Source organism: Serinus canaria, chromosome 2 (assembly GCF_022539315.1).
Source record: "Serinus canaria isolate serCan28SL12 chromosome 2, serCan2020, whole genome shotgun sequence".
NCBI classification, from domain to species: Eukaryota; Metazoa; Chordata; class Aves; order Passeriformes; family Fringillidae; genus Serinus; species Serinus canaria.
Genome location: NC_066315.1, coordinates 103,991,871 through 104,017,823, shown reverse-complemented (window position 1 = coordinate 104,017,823; position 25,953 = coordinate 103,991,871). Strand labels below are relative to the sequence as shown.

The following is a 25,953-nucleotide window of genomic DNA, read 5'->3' as shown; positions in this document are numbered from 1 at the left end:
AGAGCTGATCAAGGTTCATTCTTAGAAATTTCTGAGAGCAAAACATTGCTTGTGACTCCCCAACTAATATGAAGCCAATCTCCTAGAAACCAGTCACGGTGAGCTACCCAGAGCCACCAGAGAGAACAGAAGCAGCACTTGGCATTAGCCTTGCTCCATTTCCACTGTGCACAAGGGAACAGATGCTCTTCAGTTCCCCTGCATTTCTACCTCCTTTTCAAAATATGACAGAGACAAGAATATATGACATCTGCCATGCCACACCCTCAGCCTGCTTCCCTCTGCCCAGTGATGAAGTGTGGTACTTCAGCTGCTTGACTCATCCTTCTATCCCACTCCCCCCCTTTTCCTCCCCTATGCTTAGGGGGAAAGAAGCAGGGAAGCTGTTGCTGTTTCTGTAGCTAACACTCTCTCTGTGTCACTAGGAAAAGGTGCTGAGAAAATAATCTGGTCCTTGAGGAAATGCTAAAGTCTGCAGCTGAGGGCGAAGTTCTTCAGTGGGTTCTGCTTCCAACTCTCAACACCCTCATAACAGTCTCTCACAGCTGACACCCAGCTAGCCAGGATTCTTGATCAGAACCCAGGTTTTACGCTCCAGGCTGGTACATCAAAAATAGACAACAACCACCTCACTTCCGTCTCCTGACTCTTCCCACCCTATCTTTGGAAGGTGACTGTCAGAGATGTATATTTGGGGGGATGCTCCCGGCTGCACACTGACAGTCACACTCCTGCAGTGCCTGGAAGGTCAAAGGCAGTTTTGTTCCTGTACTACAATGAGGCTGAAGTGGGAGCAATGTGTGTGTCTATGAAGGAACCTGCATTTTCAGACATTTGCACAGAGCCCAAATACCTACTGCACAAGGCAATAGTTACTGGGTGAATCACAGTTCTGGACTGAGGCACTTATCCACCCAGATCTGCTTCTGGTGCCCAGATCAGTCGTTCCAATCTAGCCCTAAATTCCTTAAGCCAGGTGTGAGGATTTGAGTCTCCTGCTTGCAATGTACTGCTTAGCTTATGTTGAGTGCTCCTGTGGTTTAAACCCAAAGTGACTGCGTAGCTCTAAGCAAAGTCGTGTCGGGGGAATGTTGCCACAAATACAGACATCTACAGCATCTCCACGGAAAACTTACAAACTGAGAAGTTTATTGAACAGTTGAAAATAAATAACAAAAGTGGGAGCTCATTAAGTTTACTTCTTAATACTCATTTATACTCACTCCAGCTGCAGAAAATGTGGTTTAGAAGAAACATTAGTATTGTAGATGAGTGTGGGTAAGACAGCGTTCTGCCTTGTTTCTGCCCATCAGCCAACTCTAGGAGACTTTCTTTAAACAAAACAAAAAAATCCCCAACCAACCAAAATAACCCAGCAAACCCAACAAAAACCCCCCCAATCCTTTCCAAGGCTACTCTTCAGTTGTAAGGGCTACTCACAAGCCTAGTGAAATGACAATTCAGTAGTTGCAAGGATAAGAACACATAAGGTTCTTTTCATAATACTTTATGCTGAAGTAGGAATGTACTTTATCTAAATAGTAGGATCATACACATGTTTATGTTTGGAAGTTTACTCAAAAATACTATGAAAATATTCTTAAAATACTACAGTTTGAAACAATGCATGACAGAAACAGTCTGCAGGCCTAGCATGCAGAATCACAAAGTTTGGATGGACAACAAGGAGAAGTAAAGATTAGCAGAAATTACATGACTGTTCTCATTAAAAATAGTAAAACATTAATTACATTACAGGAAATACTAAAAATACAGTAAACTTTGCAGTTTGTAGGTTCTGTAAGAAGAATGGTTTTAGTGCTGTGTTAGTTATTACTGAAACTCAAACAGTACTAGCTCCTTGACCTACAGTGGCACTGTATATACATGCCAGGATCTGCACTTTGAGTCGTACTGGTCATTGAGACAGGTAACATTCAATGAGGTTGAGATGAAACATTGGCTATCACAAGAACAAATGTATAAAATTCCCTGAAAAATTAGACAGAAGTGAACAGTGGCTGTTTATCCCAGAGAAAGCAAGAGGGAGGATATGTGCTTGCCTTACAGCATGACAGTGACTGCCAGCTGAGAGTTTAAGTTGGACTTGCTCTCACAAGAATCCCAAGTCCATCTGTCTGTCCACCAGAGGAGCTTGTTTTATGCCCAGGCAGAATTGTTCTAACCCATTCCTGCCAAGGACCTGTGAACCGGTCTAGAAAATGTCTGTTTGAACAGCAATAATGCACAATGAGCTCACAATCCTGCATGGAAGTACAATTTACAGAGGATAAAAAGAACATCATGAATGTTTTATTCCCGTCCTTCTCCCCTCAATGTGAAGGCTACTCTGCTTTTGTCCCCCTCCCACCTTCTCCCCCCCCACCTCAAATAAGCAGATGCAATCAAGGTGAAATTTATTTTGAACCAATTCTGCAAAACAGTTCAACAATGCCATACTTTATAAAAATACTTAGTTACATAATTAAACTTATTACTATTTATATAAAAAGTGTGAATGTGAATTTTAAACTCTGTTAGGGTAAGAAGCACATCAAGGTCTTCAGGTGAAACAAATAAATTTTCATAAACATACAAACTCTTTTGGAGAAGTTTTATAATACACAACCATTTACAATGAACACGTTCATTAAGTTAGTGTTTTATTCCTTTACTATACAAGTGTTATTACAATGAACTGTTCCATTCAGTAATTAAAAATCCATACAATGCCAGTGTCATTTTTGGCATTTTTTGTTATGACTGTATTAATACATAAACTCATATGATTGTGTTATTATTTTAAAATATTTAGAAAAATTAAAATTTCATAACCTTTTTTGGGTTTTTTGAGTATTTTGCGTATGTGTTTTTTTGTTTTGTTTTTGTTTTTCTTACAGAAAGCCCTTTTAAAATTTGATAACCACAGATGTACAGTTGATGAGCAATGATGAGGGAAAATGAAAAATGATGGCACTGTTCCTACAAAGATCTGTTTGGTAGTTGAATTCAATGTAGTGTAAACCCATGAATGTTAAGTTTAGTACCAGAACTATATTACTAGCTCTTCTGAATTCATTTGTTGGATAGCTTTACAATGATAATATGAATTCCAAGCCAGTAACTAAGTACGAGTGTTTCAAAATTAAAGTATATAAGCTTGATCAGAAATTCAAGAACCTCATGCAAATTGTTGAGTAAAAGACATGACGTTATTGCTTGATATGTCAGTAGCCAAAGAAAAATAAATCTAGATGTAGTGTCAGCTGGGCTGAATACCAGCAAATTTCATTACTTGGACAATATTAAATATATTTTATCCCTTTATTTTTTAAACTTTCACATTTCTTTCACTTATTTTTTAGTTAAATAATTCTGTAGGAAGGGCAGAAGTGGGAAGAGCAAATGTGTGTGTGTCTTAATAGCCAAGAAAAGCAAAAGTGCAATCAAATCCCTGAACTAGTGACAGATAGCACTTGTGGCACCCACCCTCGTTAACGCTTACAAGCCACATACAACAGTACCAAACCTGTCTCTGAAAAAGGACTAAAAGGTGGCCATTTACCAGCTTCAGTCTTGCTTTCCTGGTGAACTTTGTGACTTTGTTCAGGCAGTCTTCCCATACAAAAGCTCGCTGTTCCACTGGAGCTTAAAAGATTAAAGGCTTTCCCCCCATGATTGTATTACATAGCTTCAAGTTCAAATATCATCATACTTTATCAACACAATTTTATAAAATATTACCTCATTTTCTAGTTACCTTCATTATTCTTAATTAGCTATGCAGAAAGAAAAAAGGAAAAATCTCTCATGCTACTTTCCAGTTATATTAACACAAGTATTAACACAGTGCATTATGCTCTCTAATCTCATTATTGAGGTCTACCATTTATATCAAGTTTCTCATTCACTGTTCCAATTTCTCTTTTTACCTGCCTACCCTAATTAAGTCCATGAAAGTGGAAGCTTAAAGATTGAGACTATAAATCAAATACAGTTGTACCATCTTTTGTTTTGCGGGGGTGGGGGCACACACATGTAGTTCTAAACATAGGGAGTTTTACTGAACTGGAATAGAATTGCTTGGTCCCACAAAGTTCTTCTGCTTTAAAAAGGCCTTACCCCAAGATCACTAATTCCAGACAATTCCCTTAATAGTATAATGATTAGCAAATACTGGGAGAATAAAGGATTTGAAACATTGGTTTTTCTGCTATTGTTCACACCAACACTCATGTTTTCTGCCCCGTATTTTCAGTAAGCTTCCTTTGGACCCTGAAAATAAGTTGGGAAAGAGGAAAAAATAAAAAATATGTCATTGGTAAATCAGAGTATAACACTTTAAAAGTGGTTTTGTGCAACTGCATTATGAAATTCCAGTTTGCCATTAAGAGCATGCAAAGTAGCGAAGATTTTCTTTCCTGTGATTCCTTAGAGACTTCAGGAATTCTTTGCAAGTCTTTTACATTTGGCAGATTTGTGCATGTTATATAGACTGTTGGCTTATAAATTGTCTCCAGGCTGGTACTGTGGTTCTGTAGCAGTAAAGTAGTCCTCCAAGAAAGACTGTATATACTCAAATGTTGGTCTCTCATCAGGGTCCTTCTTCCAACACAGTTTCATTAACTCGTGGAGAGACTCTGGGCAGCCTTGTGGACAAGGCATCCTATACCCACGTTCCACTTGTTCCAGAACTTCTCGATTCACCATTCCTAAAAGGAAAGCATATTAGCTCTGAATGACATTATGCAAAGAACAGTTTCCCAAAGTTTTTCAAGAACCTCTGCAGCTGCAAAGCATGTCGTTCTACCAGAACAGAACCTTTAATGAACAGACTTTATAGTGAATGAATTTTTTACATGTGCATTAAATACATTTTCTGAAAATTATTTCAGTACACTGGTAGTTCCTCAACACATAGTACTTTTCCCTTTCTCCCTTTTGCATTGCCTTGGGCCTGTCCTTTCAGAGAGGAGAATCAAGCCCAAATAGCTTCTCCCTGCCTTAGGTTCCATTCAAGGACAACTTAATTTGAAATCAGGCCAAGAAAAAGGCTTTAAATATCCCTAACAGACCTGCCTTACACATTCCAGATCCAGCAAAATATCTGCTGAAAAATGTTTAGTTTCAAAAACTGGTTTAGCAGGTTCAGTGTAGTGACGCTCTCTGTAGAGTCTGGGAAAATGTCAAAAGTAGAACTATCAGGAACAGACAGACAGAAAACATAAGGATACCCACTAATTTGAAATAAACTGTCAGTCACATTTATAAGTGCTATTATCTTAAAACATTTTAAAATATGCAAGATTTAATCCAAACATAAACCAAAGTATCTTAGCGAACAAAGGAACCAGTAAGGTCTAACTAAGTTTTTGTTTCTGCTTGTCAACTCTGGGCTCTGAATGAAGGGAAAAAGTACAAAAGGTAAGTTCAGAGGCAGAGAATACAAAGAAAAGAAAAATCTATTAAATCTTCCTGTTACCTGGATATGGCACTCTCCCCTTAGTTACCAGCTCTGTCAGTAAAATTCCAAATGACCACACGTCCGACTTGATTGTAAACCGACCATACAACGCTGCTTCTGGAGCGGTCCATTTAATTGGAAATTTAGCTCCTACAAACATTGGAAAGACAGATGCTCAATTTTCCCTTGCTAATCCACAATTTGCTTACACTTCAAAATATTTTGAAAAGAATAATACACTAAAAATATTTTTGTACTTTGCTTTATTGATAAAATTCAAGGTGGAATCGTATTTTATTATTTCTTAAACTAGGACAGCTACTACTGGCTACAATATCTGGAAGCACTAAAGACATCTGAGAGTCTTACTTAAATATGTTTCAAAAAATGAACCTGATGAACAACTTCTCTGGAATCTCTTCTCTCTTCAAACTGCAGGATGTTTTAACCCCCAAAAATAATTAAAAGTGTTTTTTGAAAACACAAACAAACTGCCACATAACTTGGAACAAAGGAAGTTTACTAGGATTACACTTAGGTGAGGGGCTCACCTAAACAGAGCTGTGAAAGCACACTTCCATGCAGGATCTTTATCCATGAACACAGAATACACAGACATGTTCTGCTAAATATAACAGTTCTAAGCAATTGAAAGGCAACTGGTCTTATTAAATAAATAACTGGCCTTACCTTGTCTTGCAGTGTACTCATTGTCCTCTATTAACCTTGCTAAACCAAAATCTGCTATTTTACACACAAGATTGTCTCCTACAAGAATGTTAGCTGCCCGGAGGTCCCTGTGGATGTAGTTCATTCTTTCAATGTAAGCCATGCCATCTGCAATCTTAAAAATAAAAGTGTTATAAAAGGTTGTTTTTCATGGCTATATACATTTCTCCCAAGCATTAAGCTGCACCCCCTTATTTGAGCTCCATTCCCATTGTATAAGTATCGGAATTATAGTATAGCAACCAAGAGCTTGGCACTGATTAGTGTGTCTGGCTGTGCAGTATCTGCTAATTGCAAACCAGACTGTTTCCTTTCTGACAAATCACAAACCCACAACAGAAAGGGTAACACAGAGCAGCACACAACATCCAGAGCATTTGATATTTATGTTTAGTTGATACGTGATACCACTTCTCTAGGTACAAAATACAAGTTTTGTAAGTTTCTTTTGGTACCTGAGCAGCCATGTCGACGAGCTGTGGGAGTTTTAAGTATTTCCCTTCCCCTTCTTTGAGGAAGTCTAGCAAGCTGCCTGTAAAACATAGCACGTTTTGGGGTGGGAAAAAAGGAAAAAACAAAAACATTAACTTGATCTGAAAACACAAATGAGATTTTCTTCTTAGACATTATGATTGGCACATTTATCTCATGAAATCTGTATTTGAAAATCCATCATTTACTAGAATATGTGACCCAGTGATCCTGCCCATAGTTACCTCTGCACTCATAACTAGTCAGTGCAATTCTATCCAAGTGGTTTGGAATCCACTTCAATAATGCAAATAACTAAACAATAACAAAACAGACTGCTGTTTCTAGCAATACAGTGTAATTTTTCCAGTGTTGTTGGTATCAGTGCTCCTACTAGCTAGATTTTCTTCCGCTGCGAGATTTATAATTGCAGAAGAAAAAAAAAACAACTCTATCCCTGACTCCTATTTTCCTGCCAGCCCAAATCATACATCAGAGAAATTATTCTGAAATTGTTGCTTTTTCTTTCTTACAGGGAAAACTATCTTCCATTCTTTACAATACCTTATTTTCTCCAATTTATATAATGCAATTGTACCCACAACATTACACGAGCAGTATCTGAAATCAGTTCCAAGGACCAAGACTCCAACCTCTCCTTGTGCAGTAAAGCTTTGTCCCTACATAACAGTTTTTACAGGTGGCATTATGGCACTCGAGATAAGAACAGGACCTCTTTCCTAAGAAACTGGTAAAGATTTGTAACTAATCACACTGTCCAAGTTACAGTAACAAAATTACAAGTGTGGCCAAGGCGAGGAAAGAAACTACTTGACTGCATATCCTGAAGTGGATTCAGAACTGTTCATAGCAGTAACTCTGAATTAGATTTATCCAACATAACTTCAGTGACTTGCTGTATTTTTGCACAGTGAAAGTAAAAGTGTGTCAGGACAGACCCACACTGCTGCTGCTGTTTGCTGTGTGTGTTTGCACAGACTTTTTCTGACCTTGGTTCATGAGATCAAAGGACTGAAGAGGAGCAAAGATTTCCCACTGATCTCTAGTAACCTGTCCACACCGCAAAAAACAGTTGGACACTCTGCAGTTTGTACCTGCTTTTTTTCCTTGTGAAAGAGGAAATAAAAATAAATTGTTCTAGTAGCGTAGAACAAGGAAATTCTGTAGGTTTTGTAAAATGTGAGAATTTTGTCAAAGGAAAGCTATAAAGAGAAGCTTCCAACAGCATTTTGAATCCATAATTTAGACAAATTACAATTCTTCTGCTTTTGCAAGGTAACCAGTTCTGGTAGTGAACACTGCTTTTCTTTAGGCAGTTATAAATATTTTTTTCCTTACTGCCTTGCTGAAACCTGATTTCTGAACAATGAAAACTGACTTTGCATAGCTGTCTAGTGTTATTTAGGAAAAAAATGCAGAAGGAAGTTTTTATATTTTCTGTTCGTTTTTACCTTTTTGATCTTATACAACCCTTTAAAAACCCCATCCAAACAGCAAAAAAGTAAACCCATACATTTGTAGTGCAGTACTAAACACAACTAGCCACTCCCTTGCTTCTGTAGCTTATAAAGATAGCAAAATTTGTCTCTGACTTGAACAGAAGTCTGCATTTTATAAAAAATTGAATAATTGACTTGGAAATCTGCTGCTTCTTAACAGTCATATGCTTATGATGTTTATTTCTGCATTCTGCCTAAATCTTTAAATCCCCGTTTCAGCAGCAGGGGGAGGGGGAAATGACAAAGAGCAAAGGAAGAAGGATCAAAGACTGAAAACAAGGGGATAAAGGAGGGAGTCTGGGAAAAAAAACCACTCAACCTTTTTAAAATTTACTATTACACTGCTGGGAAAGAAACACTAAAAAAACCAAAGCTCAACATGTTTTGTTGTTAGCATGACCTGTCTACAGGCAGGCATAATCTCATAATAATACTCCCAGCTATGCTGTTCCATTTAAATGTAATGGACAGTACACACTAAAAATGAGGAGAAACCACCCCCCCCCCCAGTCTTGTACTTAGAAGATTAGAAAGGGTGACACAGATGTGCAAAGGAATCATGCCTCTGCCCATAATCTAAATTAGGACTGCTCCAAGTAGGTCAAGCGTTGCTCATTTTAATTTAATCAAAATTAACACTTATACTCCAGTTAGCTTATACGTAACATTAATTAAACATTTGATTTGTTGCTGAGGTCTTAAATAACCTTTTAAATGCAGTATTTCTAACTATTCTGTCCCACACCTTTTGTCATGAATTCAGTGACGATGTAGATTGGTTCCTCAGAAACGACTGCATACAGTGGCACAAGCTTGTCGTGTCGTAGCTTCTTCATGATCTGAGCCTCCTGCAGGAAAGCTTCTGGCATCATTGTACCAGGTTTTAGTGTCTTGATTGCTACTTTTGTGGTTCCATTCCATGTTCCTAGAGAAACAGATTAGGTTTTATTCCCCACTGTAATACCGAAGAGATTTTCCGCTGAAATTTTTTTTTTTTTGCTTCTGTTTTCTTAGCTAACAGAATAATCATAAACAAGAACTATATTGAATATTAATTTTACCATTACATGCATGATCATAACTGGTATTTTTCCCTTCATTTCTCTATGATATTATCTTTTCATATCCCGATTTACTTTAAATACTATTAAAACATTCACAGGAACAACTGAAAAGTGTTGCATTAAGCTCTTACCCATCCACACTTCACCAAAACATCCTTGGCCCAACTTAACTTCCAGCCTCAAAGATTCTCTAGGAATTTCCCAAGCATCTTTTGCTAGTCCCTGTGTCTGTGGTTTCACAGTGGGACACACAGTTGTTAGCTTATGACACAGCCCATCGGCATGTTCTGGAAAACAGAAAAAATAGTCAACAGCTTCACAGTTAAGCAAGGGTAAGACTGTAACAAAAGTAACATCTTAATGTTGATAAAAAACAATTAGTCCATTTACTTTTTGTTGAAATCAGAAAGAAATTTTATGGTTGTGAATTTTAAGAATAAGCTATGGATGCAGTCCTTCTTCCTTACAGTAGGCACAGGGTAACACTGGGACACTGGAACTTGGGCTTACCTCTGTAGTGTTTCACCAGCTTCTGTAGAGATTCAAATTGTGCTCTGGTTGTGATATAGTATCCACCATTGTCAAGTTTCCTGATTTTGTAGTGTTTTACATTATCACCTCTGACCTCATCCCAGTCACGTATAGAAAGGGAATAAGCACCTAGGAAAAAAGTCACATCTGGTTCTTCACCAAAATATAAAAAGGTATTTAACGTATCTCCCCAAGTGTCATGGCGCACATACTTGGTGTGCACATTCATGTGTATCATGGGACAGGCATAAAAATGTTCACTTTGGTGTTGGGGAGAGCAGGGAATGGGAGAGAGAAGAGATACACATACATACCTTTAGTGGTTTCACTCTCTCTTACTAAGAAAATACCACGCTGGTTTCCAGGATTTAAAAGTAGCCTTTCTGCATCCTTCCTGCCCATCTTACCAAAATACCACCTAGAAAATTTAAAAGGAAATGTGTAAATAAAAGCTTCCTATGCTTTGGTACTCATATAAGCAAAAGATTTTAAAATCTCAAGCACTGACTGGACTAACTAATATTCCAAAACAGTTGCTGGGCTACAAGTATCCCAAAGCAGATACAGATCAACAAAAGCAATGACATCCATACAGACAAAAGATTAAGATGACCTATTTCTGTATGACTCTCATTTCTGTTATTTACAAAACACATGCAAAGAGGCCTGTATCTACAAACAGTATGGTTTTCTGCTGGTTTAACAACAGACATCAACTGTTCTTAACATCGAAAGGAACACCCTCCTCAGGCTAAGTTTTCAGGCCAAGATGAATCAGATGACACACTTTGGTAGCACATTCAAAACTGCAGCAGCTGAAATACCTTCTTTAATAAGTTTTGGCTTTATGTTAGAAAACAATATTTAATGCAAAGTGAGTGTGCATGAATATCATTGGATGACAGGTTCATTCAGGTTGGAAGGACCCTTGGAGTTCCCTGGTGCAGATTTCTGCTGCAGGCAGGGTCAGCAGTGACATCACACCTAGCTGCTCAGGATGTAGTCTACTTCAGGCTTGAAACCCTTGAAGGACAGATCACCAGCCTGGGCAACCCATATACCTTCCTGGCTGTCCTCAGGATAAAAATGTTTCTTATATTCAGCTGGAAACTCTTCTGTTTCAATTTCTGTTGCCTCCCATCTTTCTCTACCTCAGCAGAGAGAGCCCTTTTTTCTATTGATCATTTAGGAAAACCCCTATGGTAGGTGTCATTTACTTCTTTGTGAGTAACATTCCAAATTATTCTCATAACAAAAAGAACACAGATGTTTTAGAAGACTTGTACTTTTTCTTGCCTTCAGCTCTTTCACATAAGGAGTTTTTTCTTCTATACTCCCACAGTGTGCCCATCCTGATGAACATCCTGCACACATTGCTGTCCTGAGCCAGTGATAATTTTAAGGTCCATCTTCACATGAATCCCCAGACTTTGGAATAAGATTTATTTCTAACTATATCTTGTTTTTATTAAATGTCCCAGAAGTTACAAAGTGATGTAAAGTGTAAATTTCACACATTTTTGTCTGTCACTATCTTATCGTCAAGCTAATTTGGCTTCATGAGTGATGGGAAAAGTAGTACTGGAAACTGCTGCAAAACAATGGCTTTGTGGGTGAAACATTTTCTAGGGAAAAAATGTAGATAAAGAGGGATCACTTTGTTGGCCATGAACAGAATGGCCTGTGCAATCACATGGGAATTCAAAACTTATTCTTACATTTTGTTGTGCTTGCAGTTTGAGTGTTGAAGGAGATGTGCAAAACTAGAAATGGATATGAGAGTATACACACTGGAGACAATTTGGATGTAAACTAAAATCTTACAGAAGCAAACTTTAACCTAGTTCAAAACTTCACATGAAAATGCCTTTTCCCCAGACTACAACAATTTATAGACTATATTGTTAAGTGCTGTTTCATTTCACTACCTATAAAAATTGCTTTCTCTTTTAGAGACAATTAAACATTTATACTATGGTGTCATTAAAAAAAGCACACAAATAATATGAATCCTGTCAAAAGCAGTTTCTGCTAAAAATGCCTCCAGGCTTAGAAAAGACCACAGACAAACTCTTAGCAGCTTGGGGCTCTGTATGGCATTTGCACTTGTATTTCTAATTGCAGTCACTACACAAAATCTACAAACTCTATTAAAGCACAGGGCTAACAAACTCTAAAGCAAATGAACTGTACTCCAAATGTTGTGCGGATATTTCATAAAATTAGCACTGTTTTTAAAAAATAAACAGTTTTTAGAAGGTTCCTCATTTCATCACCCTTTACTCTCACCTCTAGTCATCACATAACATGACAAGTCCCACCACTTTGTTCTGGTTAGTGTTTAAGAGCTATGCTTTCTTTGTAAAGGGCTACCATTTCCATTTTACCACCACTGCAGTTGTAAGGGCCTAAGCTTTTATTGCATAGTTTAAAAAAAGAAATATTTGACTTTTTTTCCCCAAAAATAAACAAAAGTTAATAATTTTAAAACCAGATGAAACTCAGGGGTGCAAAATAAGAGTGTCTTTGATGCTATCATTTTTTAATAGCACAGAGCCAAGTGAGAGCAGCAGCAGCAACATGCTAAAGTCTCAGCTTGAGATTGAGCAAACATCTTGAAAATCAGGCACTTTTCCCAGACATGCAGTAGCAAACAGAGAAGTGCACAGATCACATATCAGTGAACTGCTGATTGGCAGTATCACTGAAACAAGAGCTGTGCAACTTTATATTTCTAGTACAACAAATACAATCCCTTGCAACAAGGGTAAAACTCTACTCTACTAAAACTCTACTCCAACCTACGGGATCCACAGTAATTTTATGTGATTGTCTAACCACTCCAGGATGTTAGTAAATGAATGTATGAAGCACTGGTACACAAAGCAGTATAATTTTCAAAATTCATAGCAGTCCTTAGCATATCAGACAATTTTGTCAACAAAAAGTTATTACAGATTAATAGATTAAAAATAATTGTGCACACATGCTTTTTTAGAATGTAAGGTTAAGGTAAACCAAGTATATAGCTGATCTTGACTCAGGGTTTGGCAAGCAAAAATAGGAATAAAACCCTAGAATTGATGGTGTGTGAACTCTCTAGTTAAAACCCATAAATTTTTGCTTTATATGATACACAAGGCATGCCCTCCAATTTTTATCATTACTGAATTCTCCCATCCTTTCTCCTTTAGCCCTGCATGTAGCAAGCAGTCAGAAAACATCTGCATGAGTGTTCAACCCATGCTTACTAATATTTAAACCTCTGACATAATCCAAGCAGCACTGCTTTCATTAATAGTATTCTCCTACTTTACCCTTAAATGTTACATATAATGACTTTAAAAACCAGTATCACCACAGGGTAGGAAGTGTATAAAATTGACAGGATACAGTGTCTTACTCTTCTGCTTGAATGGAGTCTGCAGGAGCTACATAATTGCTTGGGATGTAGCCTGTCTTTCCCGTAGCAATGGATCTTGCTTCCCACCAGTCTCCTTCCCTGCAATGAAACATCATTACCTCTTCCACATATAAACACAACACATAACATTAGCACCTGTAAGGTACTCACATATGAAAGGCAGGTAAATTTAGGTAAGATGTTATTTTAATTATGAGGGCATCTCAAATAGTTTGTGCTGTACCTACACCCATTTGGTGTTGTGAGCAACACAAATGCGTCTTAGTGGAATTGGCTCTCCAGAGCAGAGAGTAACTCCAGGTGCAAAGTCTGGGATGGAGCAGTACCTGTCCCCACCTTTGTTGCCCCAAGGGGGTAGCAGTGCCCTGCTGGAGCAGGGAGGGGAAGGAAGTCACCCAATTGAGAAAAGGCTTAGGGCTACCACAGTTGCTATAGTTCTACATCTACACCCAAACCCTGATCTCAACCTGAAAAGTTATTGTATTAGCAGTATTATATATTTTAACCCCATGCTTATAAAATATTGAATGTATTAAAAAAAAAATCAATTACCCTTCACTGAAATAGGATACAAGGATTTCCAAAAGAACTAAGGATCTAATTATTTCAAACAACCCAGTGAGGTCTGGGAATGAGAACACTTACGTGTTATTTATTATCTGGAACCGTTCACCTTTCTTAAATGAAAGGTCATCTGTAGTTCTAGCTTCATAATCATATAAGGCCACAAATACAGTAACACCACCTTAGGAAAAAGAAAAAAAAAATCCCATATGATATAGCAGTAATGTTTTAACACTTGATTTAAAGACTTGTCCATGAAACAATAAATCAGTTTTGATTTGGAAGCAACTAAACAATCTGGGTTGCATCTCATTTTGGGAGACAGATCAATAACCTGCTAATTTCTTAGGAGAGAGCTATGCCTATAAACAGACATTCTGAAAATATGCTTCCACACCACAAAAGGCCACTAGACACATCACTGGAACCACATTAATAATTACAGCACTTATATACAGAAACCTGCATGACGCTTTACCAGTAAAAAACCCCAAACCCATAGCTTCTTTATTAAGCTTGCTTCTTGTTAAGAAATGCAGTTCTGGAAGAACCTACACCACCACAATAGCAAACCATCAGACACTAATTTTCACAGAAGTGAAAGTTCCTGCTGCACTTAGCTATAAATAACTGATGCATTCCCAACTTTTTGAGGTTACACAAAACCTACCCAAGGAACAGAACCAGAAATTAAAGTATTGTCTCAGGGACAAAGAGATTCCTCTGCTTTAGCACTGATTATGTTTTTGATGCCACCAAGTCTCCCCACCCGTGAAGCAGACCCTTGCTGAGGATGATCCATCAGTGCATTACTCCAGAGAACAAGGACCAAGACAGGTCCCATGAGGAACAGCTGCACTCCACCAACACTAAGGCATCTGCTTTCCCATCCCACTGTTGGTATAGCACACGCTGCTGAACATGTCCCCCAAATAAGACAGATGTAAGAGAGGTGGATGGTAGGAAGGCTTCTACACTTACCAGCATAAAACTTTTTTCTATACTTCAAAGAACTAATCTATAAAACTGGGAAGACGGAGATGAGGAAGAGAGAAAGGAGAAAAGGCTGTTTGAGATGTACAAGCTATTAGTAAAAATAAAGAATCATGTACCATAACCATGAGAAAGTTAAAACAGAAAACCGCAAACAGACAATTTAGAAAGACTTTTTAACCCCTAGAAATGCTATTTCTTAGTCTAATTACCATTTATGAAGCCTAATAACAATAGTCCAACCAATAACATATTTTTAAATGTATAATACTACATCTCTAATATGCACATGTACATATCAGGATATACATGAAAGTCCACCAAGAGAAACATATTCCATCTAATTTAGGTCTTAAAATTAGCATGACCGTGATCAGAAAGGAAGAACACAAAATGCAATGGGGACAGTCTATATGAAATATTCTTTTGCAATGTAGATTTTCTGACATAAGAGCTCCTAATCATCTAAACAGTTTGATTTGCAGTTTTCCTGTGGTCACAGTCTCTCAGCAGGCCTCAGTTGGAAATGAATTTACAGTTCCACTAGGAAAAACAGAACAAAATCCCCACAGGAAGTTAGAGTAATTGAAGGGGCTTTTTTTTCAAATGTGATTTATGAACTCAAAATGAATTAAAATATTTCTTAGAAGTCAGCAGCTCCTAATTCAAGTTAAAAATCAAAACAGTTCTACCAATTTTTCTCTTTATTACTACATTATTTTGATGACACAAACTGATAGGTAGAGCAAGAAAATAGTGAAGATACCAACTGTAGTCACACAAACAGAAAGCAAATGTTATGGAAATAAACCATCCCCAGTAAGTTCTTTGGCAGATGGAAACAATCAATATGCTCAAGTCACAATATCACAAAAGCTTTTAGCTGCATATAAAGGAACTTGAAAAACTTCAGCTACCATAAAACCTTTTACTCTCAGTCACAGGCATTAGTTTTTAATAGCAAAGAATAATAAAATACTTGAAGAGAACAGCATCAGCACAGACTGATTTAAACAAAGATGCTGTGAAATGATATTTCAAGTCTCTTGCAGCTGTTTTCTTTGTGAACCACTGTGAGATGATCTAGTTTAGTTGCTCAAACTATCTGTAGCCACAAGACTTCCCTAAAGATTTTCCTTTTATTAGGTCAGTATGCCATCCTCTAATCTATGACCGGCTTTGGAGAGAAGACTTCACCTTCTTGTTCAGCAAGGGGATTACAGAACACTAGCATAGCTTCATGTAAGGCTAGAACAGTAGTCCATTTTTCTCTTCTGATTTTCAGCAATATTCCATGACTTCAAAATATCTGAAGACAGTGTGTAATACAGGAACAGTGTGAGTAACTCAGATTTCTTCTTCTTCTTTGCTCTAGAGGAATAAAAGATGGCTCAACTTTTCAGCCTCACTACAGGCCATGATGACAACCATATCATCCTCTTGTCACTCATCACTGATCAACTGGATAAGTACTACTGACATTTACATCCTGTTTGACAAGCCCATTTATTCTCTGCTCTTGTGAAGCAAAGGGTGACAGAATGTGATCCAGTGTTTTATTGGTCACAAATAAAAAAGCTTACAGCAGATGAAGGCTGTCATCTCATTTGCTCACAAAACCACCCAATTTTGATTGATCTGAAAGGCAGTACTGAATGTGCCAAATAATTGTTAGTGCAATTTTATGTATGTATGTATGTATGTATGTATGTATGTATGTATGTATGTATGTATGTATATTTTTTGTGGATGGGCTGGTTTTACAGAACAAAGAGGAATAATTTCATATGCAGTATCATTTTGCCTAATTGCAAAACAATGGGAGCATTCATACAAATCAGCCTGCCTGCTGATAACTGATTTCACACTGATGAGATTATCAGACTCTCTTTTCATGAGAAATCTCTCTTGCTGACTCTGGTTCAAGATATGACATGCTTTGCAACCAGCAGGAACAGGAACAGGCAAGAGAACATCCCTTCTAGTCTCTGCAGCAAAGGATTTGTGGTACCCAGTGGGGGGGCTACATCCCTGATGCCTGGTTATGTCCAGGAGTGCCTGCATGCACTGCTGGGGATTCCTACAAGACCAAAAAACCAGATCTAGTAAGAAGAAATATTCGAAGGTTCTTGTGGGAGTTGAAATACAATAAACTTTCCTCAGCAGAGCTAACGAAAATAAATAAATGCTGCCCTTATTTAATTTCTGCATATGTTCATCCAAAAGAGGTATTCAGAGTTGACTCATAAATGATACAGGCTAGATGTTCATTTTAATTATTTGGTTTTTAATGTACTCCCAAGAAAAAGACCATGAGATGATCATTACCTGACAATTCATACTTGGTTTCCTGAATTGCTTAATGCCAAGGTCAGAATGTGTTTTCAAGGATCTCAGATTTCCTGTATTTTTAAAAGACTTTAAATGCAAACACTTCAGCACTGTAATTGTGCCAACATTAGAATTTTTTGGGAAAACTAGAAATAGACTATTAAGGAATAATTTACTCTGTTTTCTGAAGTGTTTGTACAGAGCTTCTAAAATAAATTAGTCTGCCTTTTTAGTGCCTCTCAAAAAAAAAGAATAAATCACACCTTCCTCTCAAAAATATCCATTAAACTGATGAAATTAGTTACATGGACAAAATCAGTATTTTTTTTCTTAGGTTTTAAGATTTTAATATTAAGGCAGGTTTATAACATCAAATGCACATGTTGCTTTAAAATGCTGCATCTACTATACCTCAGCCAAAAAGGATTCTGTGTGCTGCAATTCTATCTTTACAATTTCCATTCTGGTTTTCATATGACCACTAAAAATGGGAATTCTACTCTTTCATTTCACACAATTATTCCCACAGTAAAGCACATAGAATATAATGCAAATCCTGTTTAGCTTTATAAATTAATGTTGTATTAATGTAATTTAAAAGTAATCAGACTTAAAACCAGTTTAAAAAAATCAGTTTCCTGAATCTGAAGTGTTTTTCATTTTTTACATCTCTCCAAGTTTAAAGCCATTATCACATACACATCCTTTCAAGAGCTTACAACTTCTAATGTAATTTTATCAACTTTTCCCATTATTGTCTTTAGTAACTCTTAAATTTCTCTGTGCTGTGATCCTAATTGTCTCCACAAAAATAAAAGCCTAAATACCCAACCTTCATGCCCCAGTCACTAGTGAATACAGGATGAATTATTACATGAGCAGTAAAGATACTGAAAATCAGGAATCTCTAAAAGGCAATTTATTTTAAATTTGCAATTTATTTCTGCATGGCAAGGTGTCATTGTATTTTTTTTTGTGGCTATAATACTAAATAATAATAGCATCATTTTATGTAACACTCACCTGTTAGAGTACTAGGATATGTACTTGGCACAGCTGAAAATGAAGATGATGCTCCTCCAAAGGGTGTCATTCCTGAAGGCCCTCCAAAAGGAGTCATGGAATGACTATTAAAATTAACTGCAGATGATCCCTTTATTGATGGTGACTGTGTTGCTTGGCTGGAATCTGATCCATAATGACTGACATGGGAAATAACCGGTTCTGGAGCATTTTCAGTTCTGTATTTCATGGCTGGGCCTTTACCTTCTTTGCTTTTTATGCACCCCATCGTTGCTTCTGTAAGGATGAGAGGGGAAAAGAAAGAAAAAAAAGAATTAATCTTCATGTTGTCTTAAGATAGCTAACAGAGTATTCCCAAAAAGTTAATCCAAATGTGAATTTATTACTGTTAAACCCCATACAGAGTGTAAACCATGATGAAAACGTGTTCTGGAATAAAACCTAAACTATTACCAGACCAGGGAAGCCTTAATTATTTTCCCCTACAACTTCACATAATAACAGCACATTTGGATTATTCTTCGTCCTTGTTACTCGACAAACTCTAAATGGCAACAAATTAAAAAAGGGGGAATCAGGCAACAGATGAGAAATAGACACTGGAGTCCTCTATAGCAGGGTGGAGGGGGAAATGTGACAAATCCAGACTCGATTTTAGGAAGCAAATCCAAAGCAATTCTACAAAGAAAATGAATGGAGCATTCCTGCTTTCTTTTTAAAGCATCTGTCAATGAAGTCTTGACCAACCGCTGACATCTTTAAAGACATAGAGAAGTTTTCATCCATTGCCAGCCCCCCAAATACATCTCACAAACAAACCTCAGACATTCACAGCCAGAGGATAGAGTAAAGCTCTAGAGTAACTAAAACTGCAAAAAACCCAAAAGTAATTACAATATCCTAAGGGATTTAGAAAGTGAACCGTGCCCCGACAGGTGACAATTTACATCCCTGATGGCCCAGGACTGCCACCAGCTCCCACTACAGGCAGACAATGCCAGAGTTCTTTACCGTGGGGGCACCTATTACCTGCTGCTGAAGGGAATCAGAGAGGAGACCTGTCACCAGCAATTAACACCGACTGAGCCTTAAGAAGTCACCACCTGTCATTTATCAGGTGGTGACAACTGGTAGCAGGCATTTTATGGCTTACCTCAGTTGGGAAACAAATCAGGAAGAAAACAGCAGCGTCTATTAGACGCAGCTCTAGTCTGGCATTAAAACCCTGTGTTATTTGCAGGAGGGGTTTTAAAAATCTACTTAAACTACAAAAGTAAAACCTCTAGAGACACAGAAAATCAACTGCTCCACATTCTCTAATGAATCAATTAAAAAAATAAACAGCAGGAGCCTGAAAGCATGAAAACCACATATTTTGATAAGTACAACAACAATTTCATGGACTCTAACTAACAATTAGGGAAATACAGTATGTCCCAATGTGTGTCTAATTCTTTTTTTCCTTCTCAATTCTTCTTACCTTGTTAACTACTAGACAGAAATATGGAACAAAGTAAATTTTACTGAAGAAATACTGCTGTACTATAGTCACACTGAGAGAAAATAACAGCCTCCCTATAACTAACCGTTACCATTATAAAGATACTGTAATTTCCTCAAGAACCATGAATCAGAGTTCTTGGTAGGAACAAGGTCCACAGACAGTGAAACACCCTTTAAAATTTAATGCTCAAAAGATTAAGTACATTCACCCTGTGAATATACTTAATTTCAGCCCCTAATACTTCAATGCAATACAATTACTGATGCAGAAACAAGCATCAACAGTCAAATAACTGCCCTTTTACATATCCCATTTAAGGTTTTCCACAGAGTAATGAATCATCACAAAGCACACCTTTTTAATTATTTTTACTTCTTATACTATACTTATACTTCTCTATTGCCAACTTATTAACGATGAACAAATGTTAACTGAGCAAGGTTCAAATATGTGAATAAGAATGCAATGTGCCTAAATACTTTACAAAAACCACGTTACTATGCACAGTAGAAAAGCCAGTTATTAATTCACAATAGAAGTCAAACATCCAGAATTACATCCTATTAATTTCTCTACCACTGCAAACAGACACTATAATCCAAAATACTTTCTTTTGGCCATGTGGCTGCCTATTGTGAATTCTTGTCTTCCTCTGAGGCCTACTTGACTATTTTTAAAAAACTTGAATTCTGTTTTCTGCTAGCATTGAACAAAAATCCAATCACCTTTACAAAAATGTCTTTTCTAGTAGCACTGATTACTTGCCTTTGGCTGGAAGTTGAGTACACAATTCAAAAGTCCAGCACGCTACTAATGTAAATCAAGTAGATTAAAACGGAAGCACACAGACATCTGTCCAAATGTCCATAACAAATCTATTTCCATCCTTCTGCCATTTCCCTAACTTGCAGCAGGCTGATAAGACCTCAAGATTTAAAAAAAAAAAAAAAAAAAAAAAAGTAATAAAAAGATAGATAGCAAACAATTTACCAAGTCCAGTAAAACTGCTGGATTCTGCCCAAGGAATTGCTGATTTGATCAAAAGGCTGGTAATTGTTGATTTGATCAAAAGGCTGTGTTAGCAGCAAGAACTTACAATTGGGACGCTTGAGTGTCACAAAGAAAAGCCCTTATTGAAGACCTGAATTCATTCTAGAAAAACAGAATCAGCCTCTCCCTTGCTTCTCCCCTCCCCAGCCACTTCACTGTTAAGGTAATCTTCTTTTGGGGTTAAAGAGATTAACAGCAGAGATTCAATCAGCACTTCAAAGAGAAAGACATTCAGAAATAAGCAGACAAAAATGTAAACACTTTTATAACTGCCTACCCATAAAAGAAAATTGAACAAACTCCTCAGCTTTCAAAAGCAAAAGAAATACCTGCAAACTGCAGTAAAATTCTGTATATGCATTTGTGAGGACGAATTAGAGGCATGAGGGGAGGGAAGATGACATAAACCAAGAGCTAGTAGTAAAAAATCCCTGACTGCCCATCCTGTGGGGGGAAACCCCCAACGACTTAGTACTGTTTAGTCGTATAATAAATTGCTGGATAAAGAACAAAAAATCCCTAAACAGCTGGTGTGCAATGCTGGATTTGATTATTCTGGTACTACATTTGTTATAAAAAATGTATGTAACCGAAATAACTTTACACCTATTTTTATCAACCTTTGCCTGGCCAGCAAAAACATGTTAAGGAATACATTTTTGTCATTAAAAGCTAACAGCTCTCTTTCTGATGCACTGAACTCTTTAGAAATAGACTCAGATGGGAAATTCCTATTTGCACGGCAGAAGTCAATCTATTTAAAGAAATGCTGGCCCAAGTTACCTTATTCACAAGCCACTGATTTCCCACTAGTTAGATCATTGTTTCACACCAGACTGGTGTCTGAGGCAATTTATTTGAGTAATTTCAGCATCTTGATCTTTCGCTGAAATAAACATTCACCTATTGATTCTGATCACTGTGCCCACTCATTTTGGGTGGGAGAGGGTGTCAGTCAGATTGCTGGAGGTCTTTCAGGAAACCATGTTCAGAAAGGCATGGATTATAAGCCCAGCTCTCTTGTTCTACCTTCTAGATGAAAACAAACCTATGTTAGAATGTTCTCAAGTAAAAACAGAAACTAAAATGATCACTGTTATGGACAGTTGAAGGTTAACAGGGTGCCCACAGAAATCAAGAGAAGAATGAGAGCAAACCAGGAAGTAGGAATCAAATGAAATTTTAGTAGCATCTCACTGGATTTGTGCTTTTTGGAGAAGTCATATCAAGAGCAGCAGATAATTATCATGCGGTACCCTACAAATACCTCAGACAATGAAGAAGACCCTTAATAAACACTCTGACAAGATGAGAGCTCCAAGAAAGTCAATGCTGCCCTCTTATCTTCCTAACTCCTTTTTATAGCAGAGTGCCAGATGAGAGGAAAAGCAACTGGAAAGTGTGGCCCAGTAAAGTCTTTGTATTGGCATTTTTCTGCTTTCCTCTAAGGATGAGCTACCAGACCAAGAAAAACAAGTTTTTCTTCTAAAGCCATTGTATCTTAGCATACTGACAAATTCCCTCAGGGTGTCTACAGCCTTGTCTATCCAGCCCAGAGAGATGGGTGTCACTAAGAACCTACTCATTTATCTAATGTGTCTTTGCTCCTTCCAGTTGGTGGTTACAGAAGTTACTCCTTGGTTCCTTGGGACACAGGATTGTCAGGAGTGCTTCAATGAAGGTCTCCTACTGGCTTGAAGGAAAATTAGATAAAGTTTTCATTGAAAGAGGGGATTTCAACTCAGGTAGATGAACTGTATTCCAGACACATGCCTTAGAGCAAAGCAGCCAGCAAATGCCTCTAAACACTGTGCTGCCTTTCCCCCATACTCTACCCATCAGCACAGAGATTTTGAGGGCCGGGTGTTAACATCTGAAACCCTGAACCAAAGGGCTGGGAGAGGCTCATGTTTGTTTCACTTGCTGTAATGCATTTGATAACAAAACCCATTTACTATTAAAAAAAAAAAAAAAAAAAAACCAAAAAACCAAAACAACCAAAAGACATCCAAGAAAACTGGTGTTTCCTTTTGGGGCCAACTAAATACTTCTCTGATTTTGCTCTTGTGTTATGATCCAGCATGACCCAGTTGCCTTCTGGAGACTTCATCCTGAGTAAGGGCAGGAGTGACAGTCACATGTAGCAGTTTCAAGGCACCACAAAGGGAAAGATGCTCTAGGGACTTCCTCTGTTTTCAATCTCTCATATAAATGAGGTACTGTAACATAACTAAGAGGTATAGAAAAAAAAAAAAAACCACTAAGGGAAGGGCAGTTTGCAATATTTTTATTTCATTACTTTTGATTACCGAAATTGTTCATACAGCTAAAAAAGAGCACAGAAGTGATTTTTCACTACAAAGAGTAAGTCAAGTTAGAACAAGCAAATCAAGTCTCTTTCCAGAAGGATAAGGCAAGACTGCAAATATTTTCCCACCTAAAACATACAAAAAAATCCTCTAACTAAAAAGTAACTCCCCATGCTACCTAATACAGAAAAATAATTTGAGGTTCACAAATGGCTAATAAAAAGATGAAAAAAACATTGAAGATTTCCACTGCTACTGTAGCTTCACTTCTCAGTGTTAGCATACAAAAAGAAATTGCTTCTATCAAGAAAAGACATGCCCTCACTTCTGTGAAATAAATGCCTTACAAAAAGGTCTTACAAAAAGGTCTTCTTAACTTTCAACTAAAGTAATGATTAAAAGTTATTAAAATTTCATGCAGTGATAAAGACAGGATATTCTGTGGGAAGTTTGCTAATGGATCCATTAGCTGGCAGCTGTCTATTTGCTCAAACAAGTGTAGAGCTGATTCCACATGTCACTGGAGACACAGAACCTATACTGGCTTTTTGTGCACTGGACAAACAGCTGGCTTCAGCTGGTGGTATTGAAAAATCATTTATTAGATGTGACACAGACTGGAAAAACTGAAAACCATTAGTAAAGAGGCTAACAAGTCTTTAGCCCCTATGATAATATTCAGCTAATTCAGTCTGTCTTTAACAGGTCACTGCTTTGATATGAAAACAAGAGTGGGCTCTCTTGTCTACAAAACAACCTGCCTTGTTCATAAAGGACAGTGAACTAAAGAATTGCTCTGTGTTCTTTGCAGAGTACATACAATTTTTAAAAATTATGCTGTTTTTATTATGGGATATAATTTATCTTTGATGAATTGTCATAAATTGCAGGGTTTGCTTATTTTACCATGAACAATCCATGACATTTGAAAGAATGATGTTCTACTGTATTCAGTTTTATAATTAGCAGCAACATTAGTGTAATGAGGCCTTGGAGAGTCTGCATCATTATGCACTTAAAGTGCAACTGACATGACCTTGCAATTAACAATCTGATAAGAAACAAAAAGTGAAGATAAAGGAAGAAGCATTAAAAAAAAAACCCACTGAAGCAATAATTTATGTTGCTTGAATTTCAATGTCTTCCACACATCTTTGTGGAGTTCTACAGCAGAAAATAACTACAAGTCAGTACTATTAGACCTCATCTTGTCCATACTGAAATAGATACTTAAAACCATGCTCTTTATTACTAAGGCAATCTGAACTTTTGAATCCTAATGGTTGTACAGACCTAGTGCTTCTTTGATCATGACTGTACAAACATATTAAATAAAAAAAATCAGGGGCTGCTGTGATAATGATTTTTATTTCACAGCAACAAAACAGACTCTAGATTGTTTTCTAATAAAGCTACAGCTAGCAAACCCATTGTAGCAAACAGGGGATTCTGCACAGAAAAAAAACCCTGAGAATAAAAATGCTTTTAAGGTGGACATTTTGCATTTCACAGTCAAAAGATATTGGAAATATTACATATTGCTATTCTGGTTTGTGTTTTTTACAGGATTCAGAATTTTGAATTTGCTTTAAATTATTGATACCGATCCTTCTAATGGAGGAACCAGTTAACTGGCTTACAAGATCACAAATGAATACTGAAGCAATTCACTGAAGAAATATGAGATTCCAAAATGCTACCTGAAAAACAAGGATAAGCAGAAATTGCTAAAAGAAGAAGGTCCTTCAATCCTTCATGCCTTTCCCTGATTTCCTGACTTTTTTTTTTTTTCCAATGGAAGAAGCTCAATGGAAGTTTGTTTCCTCTGAGGTTTGAATGGCTCAGACACGGGAGATTTACCCAGATGCATCAGACTTTGAACATCACACAGTCCTCCAATTTGGATCATCCCAAGCAAAGACTTCTCTACTGAAGAAACACTTACTGTCCTTGTTGGAACTAACAGGCAGGAGATGGAATTGCCCCAGCAGGCAGTACAATCCTCAAACCAGTGCACAACAGGCCCTAGCAATCCAACTGCAAGGTCCCACTGGATGCTAGGTTGCAAAGTTGAAGGAAAAACTGACTATGGCAAAGAAAAGTTCTAAAAACAAAAGTGGAATTAAGGGTTATCGGTGAGGCAAAGTTAGGAGAGATGTGAACACTCTGTTATTTTTCATCTGTTACATTCTTCCTTTTATCTGGGTCAAACACATGTAGGATCTCCTCCCACTCTGGACTGTGTACCTGGACAGCTGAATCTGTAGAAGTACAGATTTGTGTACCTCTAAAGTGTCTTTCAATTTAGAGACAGGCAAAGGCTTCAAGAGCATACTGGAGACAATGACCATGTCATGGATGATACACAGCTGGCTCTGCAAAACATACATATTCATAAAATTATGCTTATTTATAGTCAGTTTCACCTACACTGTCTAGGGCAGTAGGTTTTCTTTGATCAGATGTCATATGCAAGAAAAGGTGGTGCTTCCAATTAACTAAGAAGTGGCCAAAAATGACAGACTAGAGGTAGAAGAAAGCAAGCCTACTGTAATTTTTAGCACACTTCTAATCAAAGAAGACCTAGCTTATTATTCTGCCTTTAATAGTGGACTTTGCCTCTAAGCAGGAGTTCTACCCTTCACTGTGGGTCTGGACTGTGACATTAAAAAAAAGGCTTGTCTCTTTTTATAAAGAGCCATCAGCAGGGGATGCCTTGGAAGATGAGACAAGCAGAATGAGGGCAGAATACTCTGACCTCCACCCACCTGTAGCTCAGAAATTCTACACCAAGAATAAGGACTCAGCTACCTGAAGAAAACTCCAACAGGTATCTCCCAGCTTATGAATTTGTTGATGCAACATCTGTACAGGATTTGCATTCTAGTAGTCTTCACTTGAATTGTTTTATGCTTACTGGTTTAAGTCAGAATAATCTTATCCAAGAAAACAGAAGTAGTTATTACTATACTGACA

At 37.4% G+C, this 25,953-nt stretch overlaps 1 protein-coding gene across 1 annotated transcript in view; it reads right to left on the bottom strand.

The window, feature by feature from the left end:
• Window positions 1-1,120: 1,120 nt before the first annotated feature.
• Window positions 1,121-25,953, bottom strand: part of YES1 (YES proto-oncogene 1, Src family tyrosine kinase) — a 50,722-nt gene continuing 25,889 nt past the window's right edge. The window contains exons 2-12 of the mRNA XM_030231669.2: window positions 18,115-18,390; window positions 13,849-13,948; window positions 13,183-13,281; window positions 10,094-10,197; window positions 9,759-9,908; window positions 9,380-9,535; window positions 8,930-9,109; window positions 6,649-6,725; window positions 6,155-6,308; window positions 5,483-5,614; window positions 1,121-4,712 (exon numbers count right to left, since the gene is read on the bottom strand). Coding sequence (XP_030087529.1) covers window positions 4,504-4,712; window positions 5,483-5,614; window positions 6,155-6,308; window positions 6,649-6,725; window positions 8,930-9,109; window positions 9,380-9,535; window positions 9,759-9,908; window positions 10,094-10,197; window positions 13,183-13,281; window positions 13,849-13,948; window positions 18,115-18,382 — 1,629 coding nt within the window. The 5' untranslated portion in view covers window positions 18,383-18,390 and the 3' untranslated portion in view covers window positions 1,121-4,503. The remainder of the gene's footprint in view (window positions 4,713-5,482; window positions 5,615-6,154; window positions 6,309-6,648; window positions 6,726-8,929; window positions 9,110-9,379; window positions 9,536-9,758; window positions 9,909-10,093; window positions 10,198-13,182; window positions 13,282-13,848; window positions 13,949-18,114; window positions 18,391-25,953) is intronic.